Source organism: Papaver somniferum, unplaced genomic scaffold, assembly GCF_003573695.1.
Source record: "Papaver somniferum cultivar HN1 unplaced genomic scaffold, ASM357369v1 unplaced-scaffold_10, whole genome shotgun sequence".
NCBI classification, from domain to species: domain Eukaryota; kingdom Viridiplantae; phylum Streptophyta; class Magnoliopsida; order Ranunculales; family Papaveraceae; genus Papaver; species Papaver somniferum.
In genome coordinates, this window is record NW_020618825.1 from 9,782,799 (window position 1) to 9,805,597 (window position 22,799).

Genomic DNA, 22,799 nt, shown 5'->3' on the forward strand with positions numbered 1-22,799 from the left:
TCACCGTTCTCCCCTTGCCCGCCTTAGGAACACGTTACCCACGCGAACCTAAGCCTTAAAATTTTGACTAGAACGAGACCAATAAGGTAACGAGCTTATAGGAAAGTCGTTCAAAAGGATAGTATTGGGTATCTTGTTAGCCTAGCTCAAAGTTCAGGAAGATTACTGGAAGTCGATTAGAGCCGCCTTGTAACCCAGGAGGGAAGCGTTTCCACAGAGGTGGGGGTATCAAAGCTCCTCAGAGCTTCTCCTACTTCTCTTCGACTTACTTTATTAGGATCTTCCTACGAGGTTTGCTAAAATTGTACTAGTTTCCTCTTGTAAGAGTAGAAGCTGGTCTAGAAATAATCTAAGTGGAGCCATCATGCTTTTTGTTTGCTAGAAATCAATAGGTTTGATTTGGTTGAGTCGACCTTGATTTGTGATTGCTTACCCTTCCAATTTAGGAAATAATTTCTTTTGTATGCCTGAACGTAGAAGACACACTCTAGGTCGATTCATTAGTTCTAAGAATCTCTATTATCTTAATTTAGAAAGTCTGATTTTCGGAAAATCCGGTTTTGAACGTCCGCCTTTTACTAAGTAAAGAATCCCTATAGACCCAGAAATGGCAACTTTGAAAGATTTGTTGAACCCGACTAGGACTACTCGTCCCTCTTGTATCAGGTTAGCTGAAATTAAAGAAAAATATGAACTTATGCCCGGGACCTTACAGTTGCTCGAAATCTTTTTACGGAAAGAAAATGAAAAACCCAATTTCTATGTTACGGATTTTGAGGGAATTTGTAGTACCCTAGAAATTAGAAACCTTCCTTGAAAGATAAGTCCAAATCATGGCTGTATAGTTTGGCTTCCGGGTCAATTGAAATTTATGAACAACTTACATCTGCGTTTCTGAACAAGTTTTTCCCTAGGCACAAAACATCGTCTATTAGGACGCAAATATGCACGTTTTCACAACAAGAGGGAGAATCTTTGTATAGGTATTTGGAAAGGTTCAATGATTTATTAGCCCAATGTCCTCATCATGGTTTAGAAAAGGTTAGGTTAGTTCAGATCCTTTATGAGGGTTTAGATTATTCCACTACAACCACAGAAGAAATTATGTGTACAGGTGGGTTTGAAAACCAAACAGTTGATGCCTCGATGACATATTTGCATGAAATCGCTGAAAAGACTGAAAAATGGGAAAATAGTAGGGTACCCCAAAAAACAATTCTTCTAGGCAGAGGAAAAGTTAATAGGGTAGAAGGAGGCTATGAATCAGATTTCAAAATTGCAGCAATAGCTAAAAGGTTAGAATCTTTAGAATTGGGTCACACTAGTAGTCGGGTGGAGCCTTTTTGGGAAGGCCATACTATGGAAGAGAAAGCCAATGCTCTTTACAATAACACTAGATTCGATAACTCTCAGAAGTTCGACCCATATTCAGAAACTTATAACCCTGTTTGGAGAAACCATCCGAACCTTTCGTGGTCTAAGGGCCAGAGTCAAGGTCAGTTTAGTAATTCTAATGTTCCCCCATGTTTTGTCTGTACTAAGAATCCTTCAAGACCATCTCAGTTTCAGAATCAGTCTGATAAGAAAATTTCAAGTCTAGAAGAAACTCTAATCTCGTTTATTCGAAACACAGATAAGATTCACCAAACGCTTTCACATGGCATAGAAGAAAGTAAAAATATAAGCCAGGCTAATTCTCAGGCTATTTCTGAGTTAAAAGACCAGTTTAGTCTGATAAATGAATCTTTGAGAGAAAAAGGTAGGTTCCCTAGTCAAACACAACCCAACCCTAGAGGAGTTCATGAAGTAGGTGCAAAACCATTACAATAGTTGAATTCAATTAGAACCTTTAGGAGTGGTAGAGTAGTAGACAATCAGGTTACCATGCCCGATAGTGAGCATAGTGTAGTACACCCCTCAGGACCATCCATGGATGAGGGGAATGATAAAATCTTTGATGATGCCAATTCGGTTCCTGAGAGGCCCTATTTTATGCCCAGAGCCCCATTTCCACAGCTATTAGTACCAACAAAGAGTGAATCCAACTTTAATGACATAAGGGAGGTTTTTAAGAAAGTGACCATAAACCTTCCGCTACTAGAAGCAATTAGGAAACTTCCGGATTATGCCAAATTCCTTAAAGATATGTGTACGCGAAATCGAAAGCTTAGTGTCCCTAAAAAAGCCTTTTTAGCTAGTCATGTAAGTTCTATCATTCATAACACCACAACTCCTAATTATAAAGACCCAGGTGCCCCTACCATTGCTTGCACGATAGGAAAACACACGGTAGAAAAAGCTTTACTTGACTTAGGAGCTAGGACTTGGTGAATTGAAACCTACCCTCGTACCATGTGTACTTACAGCTAGGACTTGGTGAATTGAAACCTACCAAGATAACACTGCAGTTAGCTGATAGATCTGTTAATATTCCTCGCGGTGTGATAAAGGATGTTCTTATTGAGGTCGACAAGTTTATTTATCCTTTGGATTTCATAGTCCTAGACACATAACCTGTCCCTGAACCAGAAAACCAAATACCAGTGATTTTAGGTTTCCCATTTTTAGTCACGTCTAATGTTGTTATCAACTGTAGGACTGGACTTATGAATATATCCTTTGGTAATATGATCACTGAATTAAATGTCTATAATGTTGCTAGACAACCTTCCGATGATTTAGAGGAAGTGAATATGATTAGTACTTTAGTTCATGCTCTAGTTCAGGATAATTGGGACGAAACTTTATTTGGTGATTTTTTGGATGAATTTGATGAGACAATTCTCTTAGGTCAGTTAGATGACCAGACTTTAGAACTAGAATAATCTCTCGAATATTTTAAGGACTCTACAGACCTAGAAATTCAGGAAATAGTATTAGGTCTTTCTGAAAGTAGTGATGACCCTAAGTTTGGGGGTAGTGAACTAGAAGAAGCTCTTGAGTATTTTAAATACTCTGAGGATCCGGAAATTCAAGCCATAGTTAAAGGTCTTACGGAGAGTATTGATTACTCTAAGTTTGGGGGTAGTGATCGTCAATTATCCCCATTAGAAGTCCCTAACTTGGGACTCGAGCCTAGTGCATATGAGGTATCACTTGAGTCTATTCAGACTCCACAACCCGATCCTCCTGATACTGTCCAGGAGGAAATCCATCTATTAAAGTCCTGTTGTTCGGATGAATCTGTTTTTTAAGACACTCATATGAAGCCCAAGTGAGTGCCCCAAATAAATCCAGTTGTCTAGCAAGAAACTTTCAATGAGGTTGTGATCCATATGTTAATTTTTCTGATCCTGTGCAGTTGTCTCATTTTAGTGGCAGTTTTATTTGGTTTTGATGATCCACAGTTGTTTCGACTATTGATATACGATTTGAAAGGGTAATTAGCCATTTTAGGGGTACGTAATGTCTGGCTGAAGACTTTAACCTTAGCACTTCTTGGGAGGTAACCCAATCTCATGCAACACGGTAATATCTTTTCTTAAATCTTTTGCTTCAAATGGTAACAGTTTCTCCTTGTTCATGCTTTTAATTTTATCTTTAGAACATTGAGGACAATGTTAGATTTAAGTTTGGGGTATGGGAGAAACTTTTAGTTGCAATAAATAAACTCCAGAACCTAGAAATTTATGCCTATTAAGGATGGCACTAACCAATCTAAGTGGATGGAAGCATTTTGGTTGTAGGAGTTGAGGAACCAATCTGATTAGATGGAAACATCTAAAGAGTCTATTCATAAAAGCACAGAGCTCAGATGTTAGAAATAACATGGTAGTTTCGTCATATCTCGTTGAGTCTTTTTCACTTATGTTTTTATTTTGTTCTTTTTAAATTTTGTTTCTCTAAGTGATTAGGTGGGGCTCACGAATGAAGTTGTTACAATAGGGTAAAATAGAGTGATTGAGATACCAAAAAAAAAGAATAGAAATTGAGACCAGACCATTAGACCAACCGGAATAAATTCAATAAAGTCGGCCACTGGTACCGTTGTATATGCCAGTTGTGTTGACCTAGAGTTAGGATTATCGACCACTGGTTCCCTTGTATATGCCACTGTGTTGATATTAGTCCAGAACATTATCTCAGTCCATTAGGATAGGTCATTTTGGCAGTGGCCTTCAGACAGATTTGAGAAACACCGTTCACCTAGTCAACATCAAAACCATCTATGTTTTTCTCTATATCCATCTTGTGATTGGTTGACTCCGGTTATGATGTCCAGAAACTATCTGAGTAGAGCTCTGTCACTTATATATGAATTTTTTATGCTTGAGTGCAAAATCGTGTACAACAATTGGAATTTCGCATCAGGGTACTTCCTCCTATAGCCAAAAAGTATGCCAACCAAGGAGATTCTTTAGTGCCTTCCAAGATTCTGCGTAGATAGTTAGGGTCTGGAGTAAAGGTTTTGTGGGTATATCTCTGGTAAGCCCTCCCGAGACTATAACTCGGCCACTAGGGCCACCCAGGGGTTTAAAGGCTTGTTGCACATGCTAAGTGCAACCGACGAGCAAAAAATAAGTTGGGGGTATTTGATAGACAGTCTGATATAATCTCAATTGTATATATTGTTAGTGCTCGATTTTGTATTTATCATGGATTTTTGTGTCTTTGTAGGTGTTTTTGGAGAAGTAAGCTTTGCGACGAAATCGGTTCGAAAAGTTGATAAAGGCACCCGGAGGACACCTACCATTCGGACTCTCAGTTTGGATAAGGGGCACTCAATTGATAAGGGGCATCCCATGGATATTTGCACCCCAAAAATTATTGTTTCCGCCCCAGTTGCTAAAGGGACTCCACTGTCGGATAAGGGGAGGTCATCTTCAAGAATTCAAATTTGAGGTTTTGGCGGGAATAGCTGTTGCAGGAAGTTTCAAATTAGGGTTCGATTTTTGGGATACTTCTGTACAGATTCAATCGCCCATATTTGCAGGCTGGACTTGATTCAACTAAACAGGATAGGTATAGCTGTTGGAATCGAAGAACTTTGGCTGAATAATCCGGAATTCGTGAAAACAGAGGGGAGAAAGCTACGAGCACTCTCTGCTGATTTTCATGGAGTTCTTTTCGGATTTCTTATGGGTTCAGTTTCTTTTGGGCCTATTTAGATCAAATAGGACTGACGGGTGCAGCAGTTTCGAAGAAAATAACGATTTACACGAAACAGGGGAGGCTTAGAAACTCGGTTTCTGGTGTTGAGGCAGTGAGGATATCTCGGGATTTCTTTGGTTTTGTTTTTGGAGTTTACGTGTACATGGGAGAAGATATACTCTCCTATACAATTTACGGAATATATGCCACAGCAGACGCATATGAGAAAAGAAAGGGAAATATTGCCGTGACTTGCAGAGAAGAAAAAGGACAAAGATTCTCGGGATTCATTCACTTTCCGTGTATAAAAGGCTTGCTGGGAGGTCACAAAAGGGGTGTCGAGACCTAGGGATACTTTCGGGGTAGAACAGAGCCATAAAATAAAGTTGCAGAGAGTTCTTCATCACCAGCATAACGAGGAAGAAGGAGATAGAAAAAACCGTCACATATCTTTCAACTATGCAACAGTTCGCCAACAATTACTTCTATTAGGGTTTCTTTGCAACAGTAGTCTCTGTAACAGTGAGTTCTGTAACAACTATATCTGTTACAAACTCGCTGCTTCAGTAGTTTTCTCTTGTTTTTCACCCTTTTGAGCTATGAACACCTATTCTGAGAATGTGAATAATATGAGAATCTAAACCCCATTGCTGAGGCGACAGAGGAAGCCGTTTTTCCAATTATTATGTGGTAAATTCTATTTAAATTAATTATTGCAATTCTTTATGATTATTTGCATTGAACCTAAATCGAATATATGATTTTGATTAAGTAGTTGTGTTTTGAATTGATAGGTCATGCTTAGGTTAAGTCTTTTGATGGTCCATGCTTTCGATTTACATCTATTGTTTTGAGAATTTACTTGTCTAGGCAATATTTAATAATCAAATTGAATGTATGAGTTGCATAATAATAATTACTATTGAATCACTGATAATTGGTTAATGGTGGAATCCATAGTCTCAGTTTCTCTACAATCTTGAAATCGACTTTATTTGAGTTTTTATTTTAATTTAAGTCTAAAACAAATCTTCACAAGTTTGAGTGAACAATACTTTACTACCACTTTCTACAACAACTTTCAAAATACATCAAGGACCCCTCGTACCAGGTAGCAAAGAACGAATATTCTTGATCGTAGCAACCGATTACTTTACAAAGTGGGTCGAAGCAAGGGCGACACAGCACATCAGAGACTCTGATGTATTCTCCTTCATATTCGAGAAAATCATATGTAGATTTGGAATACCAGTGTAATTGGTGTCGGATAATGGGAAGCAATTTGAAGGACAGAACGTCGCCATGTTACTCAATGCGTTCAAAATCTATAGTGGGAAGTACACCCCATTATTCCCCAAGAGTAATGGTCAAGCTGAGGCAACCAATAAAACCTTGGCAGATATTCTGAAGAAAAAACTTGATGGTCACCATAAGGGATGGTGCGAACAACTCCATAACACCCTATGGGAATACCACACAACGCGACGAGAAGCTACTGGAATGTCTCCCTTCTATCTAACATACGGTGTAGAAGCTGTACTACCAACATAAGTCATCATACCAACCACTAAGCGCGAAGCTTGGGAAAATAACTTGAATACAGATATCATATTAGCAAAACCCGATGATGCAGAAGAGAATAGGGAAATCGCGCTGCAGCACATGATCAATTATCACAGAAGAATATCTCGGGAATGTAACAAAAAGGTCAAACCAAGACGTTTCAATGTTTGAGACTTGGTGTTGCGCGAAATCCCGCCATACCAGAGGAAGTCAGGAGGAAAACTCGCAAACAACTGGGAAGGATCTTACATCGTGAAAATCGTCGTCGGAAATGGAGCGTATGAACTAACAGAAAAAGATGTAGAACATACACAAACACACCCATGGAACAACATTTATCTCAAGAAGTACTATCCATGAAGCAACAAAACGAGAAATTAAAGAAGGAGAAGAAATGTACCTGACATATGTTTCCAATAAAAATGAAACAAGTTCTTTTGATAAGTAAGCGAGCAAGCCACAGGCGATAGCTACAAAGCGAAGAAGCAAGAATTACTCGTAAGACCTCAATAGGGGGCAGAAAGATACTATTAAAACCTATACCTAGGGAGGCTAGGACAACGATTGTGGCGTGTCAACTTAGTTCGCATAAAATTGTGCGACCGGAGGACTGCACAGTGTGTAAGAGGAGACCCTTAATCCCTAACGCGGGTCACAGTTGGTGATCCTGGGAAAGTTACTTATATTGGGGCGAAATGCCTATCCGCTGGAGGCCACTGAGAACGAACCACTCAGAGAATAAGTTCTCCGGTATGGGGTGTAAAAGCATTCCACTGGAGATAAAAGATGGCCTGGAACTTGTGATAGACCCGGTCCAAAGAAACCCCACCTAGGGTGTGATCTCGTGCCTAATAAGCCACATAGGCTAAAAGCATGAGGTTGCGACAACACTGGTCGTTGTATCACTGTATGGGAGGAGCCCAACTGAAATGGTTAGGGGTAACCTCCTTGAAGGGCGATTCAGGGGGAATATAAATGGACGACACCCTCCATTGGGGAGCTGATTGTGTCAAAGACGACAATTTACTGGGTTTTCTACTCACGGGAGTACCTAGGCCTGGTACATTGTCGCAGGATAGCCTAAGGAGTTAAGAATACTAACACAGTTAAGGCGAGATCGATGGCCAATGACTCGCAAGAGCACATGGAACTGAGATCTCATCGCCCAACAGGTGGAAGACCCTACCCAAAACGACCATATGTCCTTTAAATTTCTATGTGGGGAAGGAATTAAGACCTTATTTAGGAGGCAATTAAGACCTACAAAGTTTATGCAAATAGAAGATATCTAAGGAGCGCGAATGGACACTAAGGCATAAAAGGGATACACAGAGGCAAGAAGGAAATGCACTCCTCTCGAGCTAAGTATACTTAATTTAAAGATTTTAAACATTTTAGTAATTAAAGCATATTGGAAAGCATGAACACATTACGACGTTCACCCTGATGCCATGCTTTGCATACGCATAAAGATTTGCTTCGCATCATAGAACTTAATTCAAAATGACGAGCCACGAGAATTATCTTCACACATGCAGTCTTCGCATTAGAATTTTATTCGAAAGAATTTAAGCATTCATCGTAAGATAATACAGTATTAATTCACACGAATAACATTCCCACGAATAAATAAGGAACTCCCTTCGGAGATTGAAAGCAGAGGCAAGTAGGGGAATAATGCTTCCCACCTCCTCAGGAAGAAACCCACACCACGCTTCGCACAATGTCACATACATCAAATAGTTAAAACTCAAAAATTCAATTCAATCAACTTTAAAAATTTGAATAATATCCGTTTCCAAGATAAAATGCAGGAAAGCAATACAGTGTAGAGATGTATGAACAAAGGGAAAGATGTAAAGCATGCGATCAAAATTTCTCCCCACGAAGCCTCACCACCAGTAGCGCATCAAATCCACCAGAGTAATTGGGTTCAGTATCGCAAGGTGACTTCAAACTATGACGCAGGAAACAAAACAAGTCCCCCCAACAGACCCGACGGTTTAGCTGTTCCGAAGAGTGACCAGAGGTGACTCCAAGCTCAAAGCACGAACCAAAGCAAAGTAGACACTTCCAACACAATTGGTGGATAGCCCTTTCCGAAGATTGATCCTTCCGACAGGCTCGGTGGATAACTTGTTCTGAATGGTGACCCGAGGATCAAATTGGGTACCAAGTAGTCAAGAGGAAATATCGTCATGCTTAAAAGACAGAAGCACATATATAGAAGGACCCCAGTTATGATGAAAGCTCCTTACAGATCCATCGATTAAACTGCCAAAAAATACAGATCTGCAGAGGAGGAGAAACATTGGAATAAGGAACGAACTCCCAAAGACGACAGGAGAAATACAAAGTATGAAGAACTGAGGCAAAAGACTTACCGAGAAAATACAACAACAATAGGATAAAACACTTCATAACCCTCCATGAAATCCAAGAAAGAAGAAAAGAAATCAAACAAAAGAGAAAGAGAATGCGAAAATATCCTCCTCCCCCGTTGGTATTTATTGGAAGAGCAGTAAAGGCACACCACCGAAAATCGAGGAGACTGACATCACGAGTAATAAAGTGCGGAAGAAACGGAAATACGTTGAACAGAGACGGGTCTGACACGAGACAGGTCTGACACGAAGCATTGACCAAGGGATTCTCGCATTATTTCACTTACAGAGGAATAAAGCGAGAAGAGGCAAAATGTAGGGGCGAAATATCGCACAAAGCTAAACACATGACCTCTCCCTGATTAAGAAAACCATTAACACGAAGAAGAGAGAAACTAGGCGAAGAGTAATTATGCGATAAGGAGAAGGAAGCATGAAGAATAACCATGCGACAGGTATAGCACGATGTATATCAGGAAGAGCACGAAGCAGCAGCGCGAAGGACAGCGACACCTCCCCAAAGCCTGGCGAATAAGACAGAATGAGCAGAGATCAGCTAGCAGAGATTTGCACGTGAACTTAGTTGTCTTCTACCAGGATATCTGGCTATATATTGATTCAAATAATGAAGAGAGGGGGGAGGTTCAGAGAGAATTCAATGAAGTATCAAAGCTAAAACCACTTTTAGAAGAGAGAAAATAAGCCATTAAAGTTTAATCTTTTATTTGTCATCTCCATTGTTATAAACTTGAATCTTCATCATATTTGTAAGAACACCATATCCTTAATAAAAAGCTTGTGTAAAGATCATATCTAGTGTTAAGAGGTGTATAATATCATTAATATTTAAGTTTCTCTCTATAGCTTAGACTTTGTGTTCTTATCATTTCATTGGGTATAGTTGTGGGATTTTCCGCAACTACAATGTCAGTATGACTATAACATAAAACTGCACCACTCTTCGTCAATGCAACTGGTTTCATACCCACTAGACCGAACTCTTGACTCCAACCAAGATAACGACTGGTATTCCTTCTGCTTCTCAATATTCTGATTTCCATTTTTCCTTAATAACCAAATGTCAGTCTTTCTTGTGCACTCGTCAAGCCAAGGATTGAACACCATAAAATTATCAACTACAGAAAGTATTTCACTTCTCATGGGGGATAGCTCAGAACATACTACCCAGTAAGAGCCATCTTATTTCACAATATTACTTATGTTCCTGTCACCAGCCCTCTGTGACAGCAGCAACAAGAAACAGCTACTCATACGTTATTATCTTGCCCATATACATGCAAGGGCCATTTGGTTGGCCGCAGCACCTCATATCTTATTCACTTTACAAAATCCCAAAAATCCAATACCAAAAACTCATTTGATCAGATATGTATTCCACTATTATACTGCTGCGTTCACTAATAATCGCATTCCTAAAATTGCAGGTGTTAACACTGATTCAAACTGAACTAAAATACCAATGAATTGGCATATAAAGTAATCCAGACGCCTGTTATAAGTAAAAAAGCTAGTCTTGCTGCATTTGGCCTAATAATGAGAAATGATGCATGAACATTCTAGGCAGATAAAGGACACCTAACTGGAGCAAAAAATTTCCAATATAACAAAGAAACCCACATTTGCTTAAACTGCATAAATCTCAATCCCACAGCACTTTTCTCAAATTCTTCCAAAATTTCGACCAAATTCCAGTATTTGCAAAGGCAAAACATAACGCTTATCTCACCCACCAAACACAAAACCCTAAAATGTTCAAATTTCACTGAACAAAAGAAACCTCATTATCAACCAAAGCTCATAAAGGTCTTTGCTTTTTAAACTATAACAAACTTCGACAGAATATACTCTGCTTCTCATGGATGATAGCTCACATACTACCTTTGAAGTGCCATTTTATCTCAGAAAATACTTGTATTCCTGCCACTTGCTGGCAGCAACAAGAAAAACTACTAATATCTTATTATTTTGCTCATAGACAATAATATATTCAAGACTGGTTATTCAGCTGGGAAGAACTACAAGTCTCTGACATCAAACTTCAAGCAGGAAACGAACCTCCGGTTAACAAGTGTGATAATGTAGATGAACAGATTCTTAAGGCTATGTTTATTAAAAGAAAGAGCTAAGCAAGGCATCTAACAACTATCACATTCACGAAATTCAAATTTTTGGGCGAGCAGGGTTTGGCACAGTGTATAATGGAACCTTATCAAATGGTGAAGTAGTTGCAATTAAGAAGACGAAAATAGTAGAGACGAAACAAAATAAGCAACTCATAAATGAAATTGCTGTTCAGCACTTAGGTTGTTTTCTAGAGAGCAACGTTCCTTTGCTAATTTATGAATTTGTTACTAAGGGGACCTTTTTCGAACCTTTATAAAGGTTCTTTACGATTTGCCTAAAATAAGTAACCTGGGATATGTCAAATCGCTTTTTCGTAAGCAATTTTTCCTTCATTTTCCTTTTTTGAACAGGTTTTTTCCGTTCAGCTGCTTCTCTTTGACATTTCTTTGAAACCTCTGCTTGTATTCTTGGTTGAGCAAGTTGTTTTGAGGATCTACTTGGTTGGAGCCTTCGCGATGTAGAACCCTTGGTTTTTCTGGCAGGATTTGTTGCTTTCTCTTCCTTACGGTTCTCTGCAACAACATCACTACCCCAATCTTTATATTTGCTTGAGTTACCTAGTTCAACATCCTCTTTGTCGGATGTTACTTCTCTATCTTTCTTCAGAATCTCCGCATTTCCTTCGCCTCCGTCGTTGGACCCTCTGAATATGTGTACCTGTACAAAAAAGTTATCAATGTATATCATCTTAAGGGACAACGAGGCAGTGGACTGAAAATGGGATCAGAACAAACTACAAGCAATAAAAAAAAACAGAAAAAGATTTCAGTAATTCTACCTTAAATCTTGTTTTATCAATGAGTTGAAACACAAGGGCATCACCATCGTGCAACTTATGATCCACGGCAAACGTTCCCCAACCTCCGCTGAGACCGTTGCTTGTACCAATGAAATTCGTCTCATACTCTCTACCTTCCTTGTCCTCCAACCAAATATCGAATGTTTTCTTGTCCAAGTATTTATTGCAGAATTCGGAAGGAACATTCTACGTAAAGGAAATTGTAATTAACATATATATATAAGAAAAATAAAAAACGAATTATCAATCTTTTTCACTTCCACACAAAAATGGACATATTCACGTTATGAGCTTACCAGCCAAAATCCTTGGTACACATGAGATCGCCTCATCGACTTAACAAAACATTGGTGTCCTTCTGACTCCAAACGAGCTTGTAAAGTCATGGCCTGCTTCAACCTATCAGCACGCTCCTCTTTGGTAGCAACTTTCTGGTACAGTTGCCCGGGTCTTGTTATTAGCTCAGTGTATTAGCACCTACTAATATATCAAGGGGAATCCAGAAAAACTAAACATATGAAATAGACATCTAGCAGCTAGATAGAAATTTTACCTTCTAGACGATCTAGATGATTTCGAATTTTTATGCTGAGGACGGTCTTTAACAAACTGAAACACATTACATGAAATGCTAAGATTTAAACTTGATTACACTAGAATTAACCATCTCAAACAGAACTACATTTTTTACGCAGAAAAACACAAAATACCATTACACTAATATCAAATCCCTGCAAACAAACCCGATAGATCGATGACTTGCAATTTGACAAACAAAACTTACCACCACAGCAGAATCCTTTTTTACAATGAGACTTCGACTCCGAGCCTTCTTTGCAACACCCCAAGCCTACATCATAACACATCATTAATGTGCGGTCTTGAAAGTTATTGGCATCTTAATTATGCAGCTAGAAAAAGAAAAAGATAAACAACAGTCATTTATTGAAATAACTAACCTTAAATCGTCTCTCGTTTTCTTCCAAATGCTTTTCGCGCTCTTTTTCGTAAGAGTGGTTGATGGTGTTATCAGCAGTTGCCATTGGAAACCACTGATTTGAGTTTGTTATTCCTGCTTCAGAAAAAAACTGATCCTAAACAGAAATTTCAAGTGAAAACCTAAAAAATGAAAATGCAGCCTTTCTTTATAAACGGAGAGAATATCTCCAAGTGATATTATTTTGCCCGTTGTGGCCAATATATCAGGAAAGTGGGATATATAATGCAAAGTGGCTCCGGATCGTGTTGCCCAACTCCTTATGCTCATCTGGTCCACCAAATCATCAGTCGACATGTGTTCAGTATTTTTAACTACCATATTTTAGAGTTTTGACTATAATTTGAATGATTTTTCATGGAGAATAAAAAAAGAAATCTTTTATTTTTTCCTTAATTGTCCTTTTATATCTTGTGAGTCTTGTCCAAGTCCATACGGTCATTTTGGTCGTCCCTTCTGTACGGTCACTAAGGGGGGCTAAAAATGAAATTTTTTCCAACGGTTTCTTTTAATTGTATAATGTTCAATGTAAATTCAATCAATAGTTCTATATGTACTACCCGAAAAACAATACTAAAACAACATCCAACGTGGCAGCTACGTGGAGGATAAAAAGCAGAAAAACGCGTCTGCAGTTTTGCAGGAAGACAGAGAAAACTGTCTATTCAATTAGAGTCGTCGATTTAATTGTAATAGTAAGGAGCTATTCCGGTCCATTGGATCTAAATCTAATAAAAATCTCCCCAAATATATTTTCTTTCTTAATTAGCTTCTCTTGCGGTAAGACCAAGAAGTGACTTCTTCTCTCTTTATTACTGTGCTTCATACATTCCAATCACCATTGTTACGGTAATGTATGATTTTCATACCCATCTTAGATCTAGTGAAAAGAAGAACTAATAAGACGTAAATACTGTAAATCAAAGTTTAATATTCTAGCTTTTGGGTTACAAAGCAAAAATTGCTATTTACTTTCTGACATTAAAATAAAAATCTCTTTTTCCTGAGAACAATAAATTATCAGTTTCAATGTTTATAGAATCTTAACTATTGTAATTAATCTGTACAAGTAGAGTGCACGTGCGTTGCACGTCGGCGAACACCGGGCATTCTACAATTTTCTTCGTCCAGTCACCAAGTTCAACTGCAGCACCTTATATTTCCTACTTCCCAAGTTTACCGCCACTTTCTGATTGAAACTCGACAATGTTGCGTACCTAAGATGAAACTCGGTAAGATGGAGTTAACGTCTCAACCTTGGTTGTAAGTGGCAGTACCTCCGTAACTGTAAGAATCTTGTTGAACCTGCAGAAAAAGAGAATTGAAACAATTCAGATCACGAAGGAAATGCACGTGTTTGTACTCAAGTAAGCAAAAGACACAGATATTAGATAATGAAATATTAGACTAAGTACACAAAATGCAAAGATCAAGAATTCTCATTGTAAGGTACTCTACTGACTGACTTAACCGAAGATAAATGTTAGTCACACACATGGGAAGGTGACAATGTATCAAAATATACGGAAACCATTACAATCAATTATCATGTGAACACTCCTTTAGACATCAAATTAAAATTGATACAGATTTGACAAACATTGTTTTTACAGTTTTTCTAAACAATTCATAATGAGATACAGATTAGAATAAAACTAATACCTTTGTATTCCATTTCCTCCTGGGCGACAGGCTAGCTAATAATTGCCTGTCTTAGTTGCACACAACGTTTATGCTCTAAAGTCTAAAAGCACATCAAATTCTTGTCGAATCAAAATTTTGAAGATAGAAACATTCCGAAAAGAGAGAGGCATATGGATCAAGATCATCGACATTGTTGAACTAAGCCATTCTTAATAAGAATTAAAATCTGAAGACTTGTGAAAATCTTACCTCCCTGCAATTAGGTTCTCCTTCTTCTATTGCTATTTCCATGATCAGATTGAGGATTATCCACTTGACCAACATCAATTAAAAAATCATGCATTAAGAATTACTAAGAGCTGTTGCTGGAGCACATTCGAAATGCAAATTCTGCAAACCCCTAGTTTTCAAAGTAAAACAGGGAATCAACAATTTAAAATAAAAAAACTAAAAACTGAAAGCAATTATCAGTGAAAATGATTTTGAACCTCATTCGAAATGCCTGTCTTACGCTCACAGACGAAATATTCGGGAACAAAGAAAAAAAGGTTAACGTTTTCGGTTGGGCTTGTTGACATTAAAGAGGGCCAGGGGGGAGATGTCTAGAAATTCTAGAGAATGTTCAATAGTTATTTGTTTAAGAATCCGTCGTTTTGGTCCTAGTCACTACTAACATCAATAGATCTAATATTGACTTTTTCTTTTTTAAGCTTAGAGAGTTATTAAAACTTTTTATATGCAGATGGATAACAATCTAGTAAGCATTGAGTTGGATGAGAGTGCTAACTCAGGTGGAAAAGATGATAATTGCAATATAGTGGTACCGGAAGTTGGAATGGCATTTGATGACGTCGATAATGTATATGAATTTTATAGACGTTGTGCAGTTGGAAAAGGATTTGGATGTAAGATGCGGTTGTCAAAAAAGGATGGGGGTTTTAAGACATGTAACAATTGCTTGTGTTCGGGAAGGAAAGCATAAAACTACATCAGTTACTCCGTTTGAGCTTGATCCAACAGGAAAATGTGAATGCGAGGCTAGGGTAACAGCATGTTTAGGGTGGGATGATAAATGGATGATTACCGTTTTTGTTTCCGACCACACTCATAGGACGACCCCAAGTAAAGCTAGGTTCATGAGGTGCAACAAGTTTATTAGGAAAAGTGTGAAAAGAAGGATCATAACCATGACAAGGCCGGAATAAAAATGTACCAAAACTTCAATATGTGTGCAGCTAAAGCCGGTGGACCTGGGAACCTTCCGTATGATGAAAAAGATCTTAGAAACATGCTTGCGAAAAAGAAGCATTTAGATCTTCGAGAAGGAGATGCTACCGCACTTTATAATTACTTTGAGAGAATGAAAAAATTGAATCCAGATTTTTATTATAGGATTGACATGGGTAAGCACAATCGCTTGAAGAATGTCTTTTGGGCAGACAAAAGGTGCAGAGAAGCGTATAAAGAATTTGGCGAAGTGGTAACATTTGACACAACCTATTTGACTAATAAGTACGACATGCCTTTCGCCCCTTTTGTTGGGGTAAACCACCATGGGCAGTCTATTTTATTTGGTTGTGGTTTGCTTGCGAACCAGGAGATACCCACTTTTATTTGGTTGTTCGAAACATGGCTTGATTGTATGGGAGGAACCAAGACGCTGCAATGAAAAGTGCTGTTGAACAAGTTTTTCCAGAAGCTAAGCGTAGATGGTGTTTGTGGCATATTACGAAGAAGATACCCGAAAAGCTAAGAAGATATGACAAGTATCTAAACATAAAATGTAGATTGAAAAGAGCTGTCTACGCTACACAATGTCCATGGACTTTCTTCTTAAGCCATAAAAGAGGCAATTCCTCAAAATGTTTCTGTTTTTGATGTCTGCAAAAACGAAAAAAATTGTTGATGTTAATGAGTTACTGGACGAAAAGAATTCTCCATAGCTTTCTATGGCCAGACGAAAACTGATTGTGAGAGAGAAACAAGAGGAGAAAAAAATAAAAGAGAACTTAGATCTAGATCCGATGGACCAGAATAATTCTATATTATTACAAATAAATGAACGGCTGTAATTGAATAGACAATTTTCTGTGTTTCCCTGCAAAACTGCAGACGCGTTTCTGCTTTTTGTCCTCCGGGTGGCTGCAATGTAGGACGTTGTTTTAATATCGTTTTTTTGGCGGAATTATTGAAATTCAATAACACCGCTAAATTGTTATGTTTTGATTTTAACATATGTGAGTATGCGTATTTTTGTATTATGCAGGTCTCATTCTGTTGATTTGGAGAAAGGGACTTGCCCTGCCAAGGATAGAGTTTTTAAGTCTCTCATGCCCGCATGCAACTGCTGTTATTTGTGCAAACGGCCAAAGATACATTGGGTTATGTCCGTTCTTTCTTTAAAGTTGCTGATTTTCGTGAACTATACTCAATCTCGGTCAAACCCATTTCCAATTACGATGGATTTGACTAGTATACCGAAGAAGACACCATTTTTACGCCTAGTGGGAGGCCTAAACCAGAAGATCAAGTGGGAACTACCATGTGATAAATAATAACTATCATATGTATCCGGTATTTATAGGGCCACATCATAATAAAGCTAGTCTTTTGCTTCTGATTATCTAGAAGTTACCACGGTATAGGCAATCCATATTGATAAAATGTCACATATGTATAAAATCAAAACAATATATGTAGGCTGCACTCTCTTAATATTTCAATTGACTACATCTGATATGAAACGCGATGAGTCACATAAAATTGAATTCAACCACCATAGTATATGGTATCTGCACTTCAGGATCATGAAAGAAACAATATCAAAATATTCAAAATCCAAATTAGCCACTGGATTTGGTTGCAAAATTAGTTTAGGGCTACCTTTTTAATGAGTGCTAGCTAGCTACGGCTAAGTTCTACATAACTGTCACAAATTTGAGATGGAAAAAAAACAAAACAAAACAAAACGAGAGAGAGAGCCTTTAGCTTTATTGGTGTTGTGTAATTGATTACAATTAGTACCATAAAAGTATTATTCCATGATGAACAAAATGTGCACACCCGGTGTGACTCGAACCCACAATCACCTGATTAGAAGTCAGACGCCTTATCCATTAGGCCACGGGTGCTTGTTTGTTGGTTTTATTTTGGAAACTTTACTATTCTAGGTGTATTTTATGGGTGCTTGTTTTTTCCTCCGGTGACCAGATAGAAATGACAAAACTAGTAATCTAATAAGCATGACAAATATAAGCAACAGCAATAGAAATCCCATGATGTACTTAAAGCTAAAACAAATATAAATCCGCACGAGTTATGTTTGTTTAAGTGTGCATCACATTCTTTATTGTTCAAGGATAGACCACAATTAAAATGCAACAACACATAAACAAGAAGAATCCACATACGATAGTCATTGGACAGTGCCATTTCAATAAGCTTCAATTATAAGGAAATGCTTAAGGTTTCAACAAGATTTACCGGTTTCTAATTCTGCATATACGGGATGGACCGTGGACAAGAGCTTCCTGCGTATTGCTGCTTCCTCTGCTAACACTATTGTTCGTAGCTTCTTAGTTGAGACAAGATCATATTCCGCTTTTGCCCATAGTTTTCATCTCTTCTTCTCCTAATGCTTTCAGTGAAATCAAGGTGTTCATATGAGGAATTAAGGAGATTCTAAGAGAAATTGTTCGGCAAAATTCACAAGCATTTTGAAACAGGAAGAGTTTATGTCATAACAATAGAGATCAGTAGGACTATAACATAGAACTCTACCACTCTTCGTCAATGCAAGTGGTTTCATACCGACTAGATCGAACTCTTGACTCCAAGTCAATGACCGGTAATCCTCCTGCTCCTCCATGTTTGGATTTCCATTTTTCCTTAATAACCAAATGTCGGTCTTTCTTGTGCACTCATCAAGGATCGAACACCACAAAATTCCACCCAAAACCCCAATTTCAAAATAAAGATCCACATTATCAGCTACTGATAGACAAGGTAGTTCTGGAAGTTCACAACTTTTCGTCAGCCAGATTGAAGGCCACTATCTTTCCATCCAATGTAATCCAATGAAGCGTTTCGTTTGCAAACACACCATCACCATTAACAAAAGAACACGCAGAGAAATCCAATCCGTATTCCCCTACTATGTTTCTCCATCCATTTCCACACCCAAGAGTGTACACCTCGACGCGCTCAAAATTGGATCTTGGATCGAGTCTAACAACCTTGTACTCATTACTCGAACGAAGATAACCGAATCCACTGTAAACATCATGGAAATTCTGACGTATATTGACATCATCATCACCCATTTCTCTGTTCAACTTCGGAAGTATAACATACTCCTTTGTGACAGGATTACAGATATAAGCAGGTTGATAATCAAATAATTTATGGTCATAACAAGCATTGAGACAAATGAGCCCATTAACAGAACCAATAATACCATAACCTCCACCGTTCCCATCAAATGGAGGTTTTATGTTGATTTTTCTTATTCGATGTGTCTCATCATCATGATCATACTCTAAGTAGTGAATCTGTTGATGTTCTGTGTATCGATAAGGTTTCAATAAAAGAAAAGTGAGCTTACCTGCAGGATCATCACTGAGATGAGTTAATTGCATCCGAGAAAAGGATGGATGGCGTACCTGATTCCTCCACGAATTTGCAAACTAGTTTACACTCCAATACTGATTCTGTTTGTAATCTACTTAAAATATCTAGTATGATATCTGGTGGGAGATTGTTAAATTCCCCATCAATATTGTTTGAAATGATATAAGAGAGTGACGAATTCAGGATAGGATTCTGAAGAAACTAGAAGAAGATGGTGATCTAATTAGCTAGAGATTTGGAATTGGCTACAGGGATTTAAGTTTTCAGACAACAAAAAGAGTAAAGTGAAGTCAAAAGCACCAAAACCAACCTTTGCTGTATAAAGCAAAAGAAGAAATGATTGTGTTTACAGATGAAAATGGAAAAAATAAATAGATACAGATAATTTGTGTACTGCCAGGCATTCATTGGGCCAATTGCAAAGGCCTTAGCCCATTTGTAACTTGCTAATAAGGGTACCAATTTGTTTGCAATCTGGGTGTGTACCATTTTAAAGGAAAATGACGATCTGTCTTAGAGCATCTCCAACGGGAATGTGGTGTGGATCCTATATGAAAGGTATTCTAATGCAATGTGAAAACAAAAATTCCTTAAATCAAGGAAGATAAACAAAATCATCTCCAATCGTAGGGGTTTAAACTAAGACTTTTATGTACGTGTACAAATTTGGTTGGCTTACATTTCTACAAAATAACTAATTTAGAAAAAATTGTTTACATGGCACTCATCACATCCTCTAGACAGACATCTGAAACAAGAGGATGAAGTAGAGGATGTTATAGAAACCGTCAACCACGTCACCCTCACAGTCTCCCTTTACATTGTCGTTGGAGAGAATTTTTTGCCAAAATAAAAGAAAAATCCGATGTGGCCTTAAAAATAGGAAGACAACTCAATCCCGTTGGAGATGCTCTTATATGTAATTCCCTACACCTCCAAGTAAAATGGTACCTCAATTAACAATTTTGCTGAAAAAGGATTCATCATAATGTACGTAGTAATGTTAACCTTTCTATTGTAACCGACCAACCCAATCCAATCCATCCGCAATTTAGCGAGTGGACACCTATCACATGCATGGGGATTCCCATAAAAAATCCCAATAAATATCAGACCGATTGCAGATGCAAGTCTAGAATATCCAATGAACACTAGGACCAGTCAGGTTAAGGATATTTTTAGAATTATGCAGGGTATTAAGGTAAGTCTAGTAAATTTATACTCATTAGTGAAAAAATGGGCGTCTAACAACACCACCCAATATTTCGCTTAGCAATCTGTATGGACAAACTCGAATATACTTTTAAGAGAATCAACAAGACTCAATCAATTAAAAGTATATCAACGATTTTATATCTCTCTTCTTGATTTGATTTACTCAAGCAAGAACTGCGAGTTCTAATCAAATACAAGGAATAACTTTGATGGTACCAAAGACCAATATCCAAGGATCAATCAATGACAATCAACAACCTAAGGTTGGATTACTCTAATTGATGATCTAACGCACAACCTGTATTATTTCAATTATAAAGATAAACAATATAACGCGGAAATAAAGATAACACAGACACCAGAATTTTGTTAACGAGGAAACCGCAAATACAGAAACCCACGAGACCTAGTCCAGATTGAACACACACTGTATTAAGCCGCTACAGACACTAGCCTACTCCAAGCTAACTCCGGACTGGACTGTAGTTGAACCCCAATCAGTCTCCCACTGATCCAAGGTACAGTTGTACTCCCTACGCCTCTGATCCTAGCAGGATAATGCGCACTTGATTTCCTTAGCTGATCTTACCCACAACTAAGAGTTGTTACGGCCCAAAATCGCAGGCTTTGACAATAAACAAATATGTCTCCCACAGACAATTCTATCAAAGGATCAATTTGTCTCCCACAGATAAACCCTAAAAGTTTTGTTTCGTCTTTTGATAATAATCAAGGTGAACAGGAACCAATTGATAATACGGTCTTATATTCTCGAAGAACAGCCTAGAGTTATCAATCACCTCACAACAATCTTAATTGTATAGTAGCGAAACAAGATGTTGTGGAATTACAAACAATGAGACGAAGATGTTTGTGAATACTTTTTATATCTTGCCTAACGGAGATATCAATCTCAAGCCAATCAATATGATTGTACTCGTATGATAAAAGATGCAAGATCAGATCACACAACTACGATAAAAGTAGTATCGGTCTGGCTTCACAATCCCAATGAAGTATTTAAGTCGTTAACCTGGTTTTAGAAGAAGAAAACCAAAGGTTACAGGAGAATCGACTCTAGCACGCAAACTAGTATCACACGTAAGGTGTGGGGATTAGTTTTGCACAATACTAGATGTCTCCTTTATATAGTCTTTCAGATCAGGGTTTGCAATCAATGTTAGCTTAGTAACAAACCATTCAATATTCACCGTTAGATGAAAACCTGATTTAGATTCAAGCTAATATTTCTCAACCGTTAGATCGAAAACTTAACTTGTTACACACACTTGACAAAGCACGCTTCTAGGTTTGTTAACCGTACCCAAACGTATGCACTTGTTGGTACAACAATAGTTAACCAAAAGGTTAGCTATATGAGTATTTCATATCAACCATGCTCTCTTCACCATAACTAGTTCAAATGACTTCAAATGAACTAGTTAGAGAGTTGTTCAATTGCAAGGAAATCTCATGTACTACACAAGACACAATTGAAGCAAAGATGATTTGATTCACTTGAATCGGTTCATGAACTTTTATAGCCACTGTTTGCAAACTGCATTCCTTAGGCTTTTTAAGTTTATAAACTCCAGCAGAAATTCTCGGGTTTGAGAACTTCGGCAGTTCGCGGACTGAGTTTGCGGAATTGGCTCACGCCATTCTTCCGGTTCTCTTGATCAACAAAGTTCGCAAACTTTGGTTCAAGGAATAGGACTTACACATAAATGTGTTTCCACAACAATTCTTATGTCCACCATTGGTTATGTAATCTAAACTCTCATTTCAATCATTGAAACATTCTCAGAGGACGTTATATAGTTGTTATTCACAAACCATTTTTCGTCAGAGCAATTTTCAAAGTGATTGAAACATAACATGACTTTCGTCACTAGGTAAAGATAAACTTGATCGAAGCGAAAATCTTGCCAACACATATTTCGAGATATAGATAGGAGAGGTATACTTGGCTCGAAATACCAAATTTGTATAATCCAAGTCTATATATATAGCATACGACTTCTTGTCTCAAAGAGTAGGAGATAGAGTAGATATACTTTTGAGTGACAAATAAGTTCAAGTCTTCACATACCTTTTTGTCGAGAAGTTCCACAGGTTCCTTGAGTAGTTCTTCTTCTTGTATGATGAATCTCCATGAAGTCCTTGAGCTCAACGACACTTTCTATCCTAGTCCGAGACTTAGCTATAATAGACTAGAAATCAAGACTTATTGTTTTGATCACTAACATTGACAATCATGCTTGAGATAGAAACGCATGCGAGTTCGACCGAGCAATGCTTTAACAATCTCCCCCTTTGTCAATTTTAGTGA

The 22,799-nt window shown here is 37.9% G+C and overlaps 1 protein-coding gene, 1 long non-coding RNA gene, 1 other non-coding gene and 1 pseudogene across 4 annotated transcripts; all 4 read right to left on the reverse strand.

Annotated features, from left to right (window-relative positions):
* Window positions 1-934: 934 nt before the first annotated feature.
* LOC113327440 lies at window positions 935-1,034 on the reverse strand (annotated as a pseudogene).
* Window positions 1,035-11,396: 10,362 nt separating this feature from the next.
* Window positions 11,397-13,025, reverse strand: LOC113326300 (B3 domain-containing protein At5g42700-like). Its single transcript, XM_026574053.1, has 6 exons — window positions 12,942-13,025; window positions 12,767-12,832; window positions 12,536-12,591; window positions 12,279-12,432; window positions 11,962-12,168; window positions 11,397-11,840 (listed from the first exon to the last, which is right to left on the reverse strand). Exons 1-6 carry the CDS (start codon window positions 13,023-13,025, stop codon window positions 11,397-11,399), a joined length of 1,011 nt encoding a protein of 336 aa, XP_026429838.1.
* An 865-nt stretch (window positions 13,026-13,890) lies between these two features.
* Window positions 13,891-16,574, reverse strand: LOC113327017. 2 transcript variants are annotated; one of them, XR_003348688.1, is made up of 3 exons: window positions 14,873-16,574; window positions 14,642-14,723; window positions 13,891-14,284 (listed from the first exon to the last, which is right to left on the reverse strand). It is a non-coding gene; the product is annotated as an uncharacterized LOC113327017 (long non-coding RNA). The 2 variants fall into 2 exon arrangements; XR_003348687.1 differs by having other exon boundaries at window positions 14,642-16,574.
* Window positions 16,575-17,681: 1,107 nt separating this feature from the next.
* Window positions 17,682-17,754, reverse strand: TRNAR-UCU. Its single transcript has one exon. It is a non-coding gene; the product is annotated as a tRNA-Arg (tRNA).
* Between the last annotated feature and the right edge of the window lie 5,045 nt (window positions 17,755-22,799).

Coding starts and splice junctions, on each gene's coding strand:
- LOC113326300 (XM_026574053.1), bottom strand. CDS start 13,025: ATGGCAACTGCTGATAACACCATCAACCACTCTTACGAAAAAGAGCGC. Junction 12,592..12,766: donor AAAAGGATTCTGCTGTGGTG/GTAAGTTTTGTT, acceptor AATGTGTTTCAG/TTTGTTAAAGACCGTCCTCA. Junction 12,169..12,278: donor TGTACCAAGGATTTTGGCTG/GTAAGCTCATAA, acceptor TCCTTTACGTAG/AATGTTCCTTCCGAATTCTG.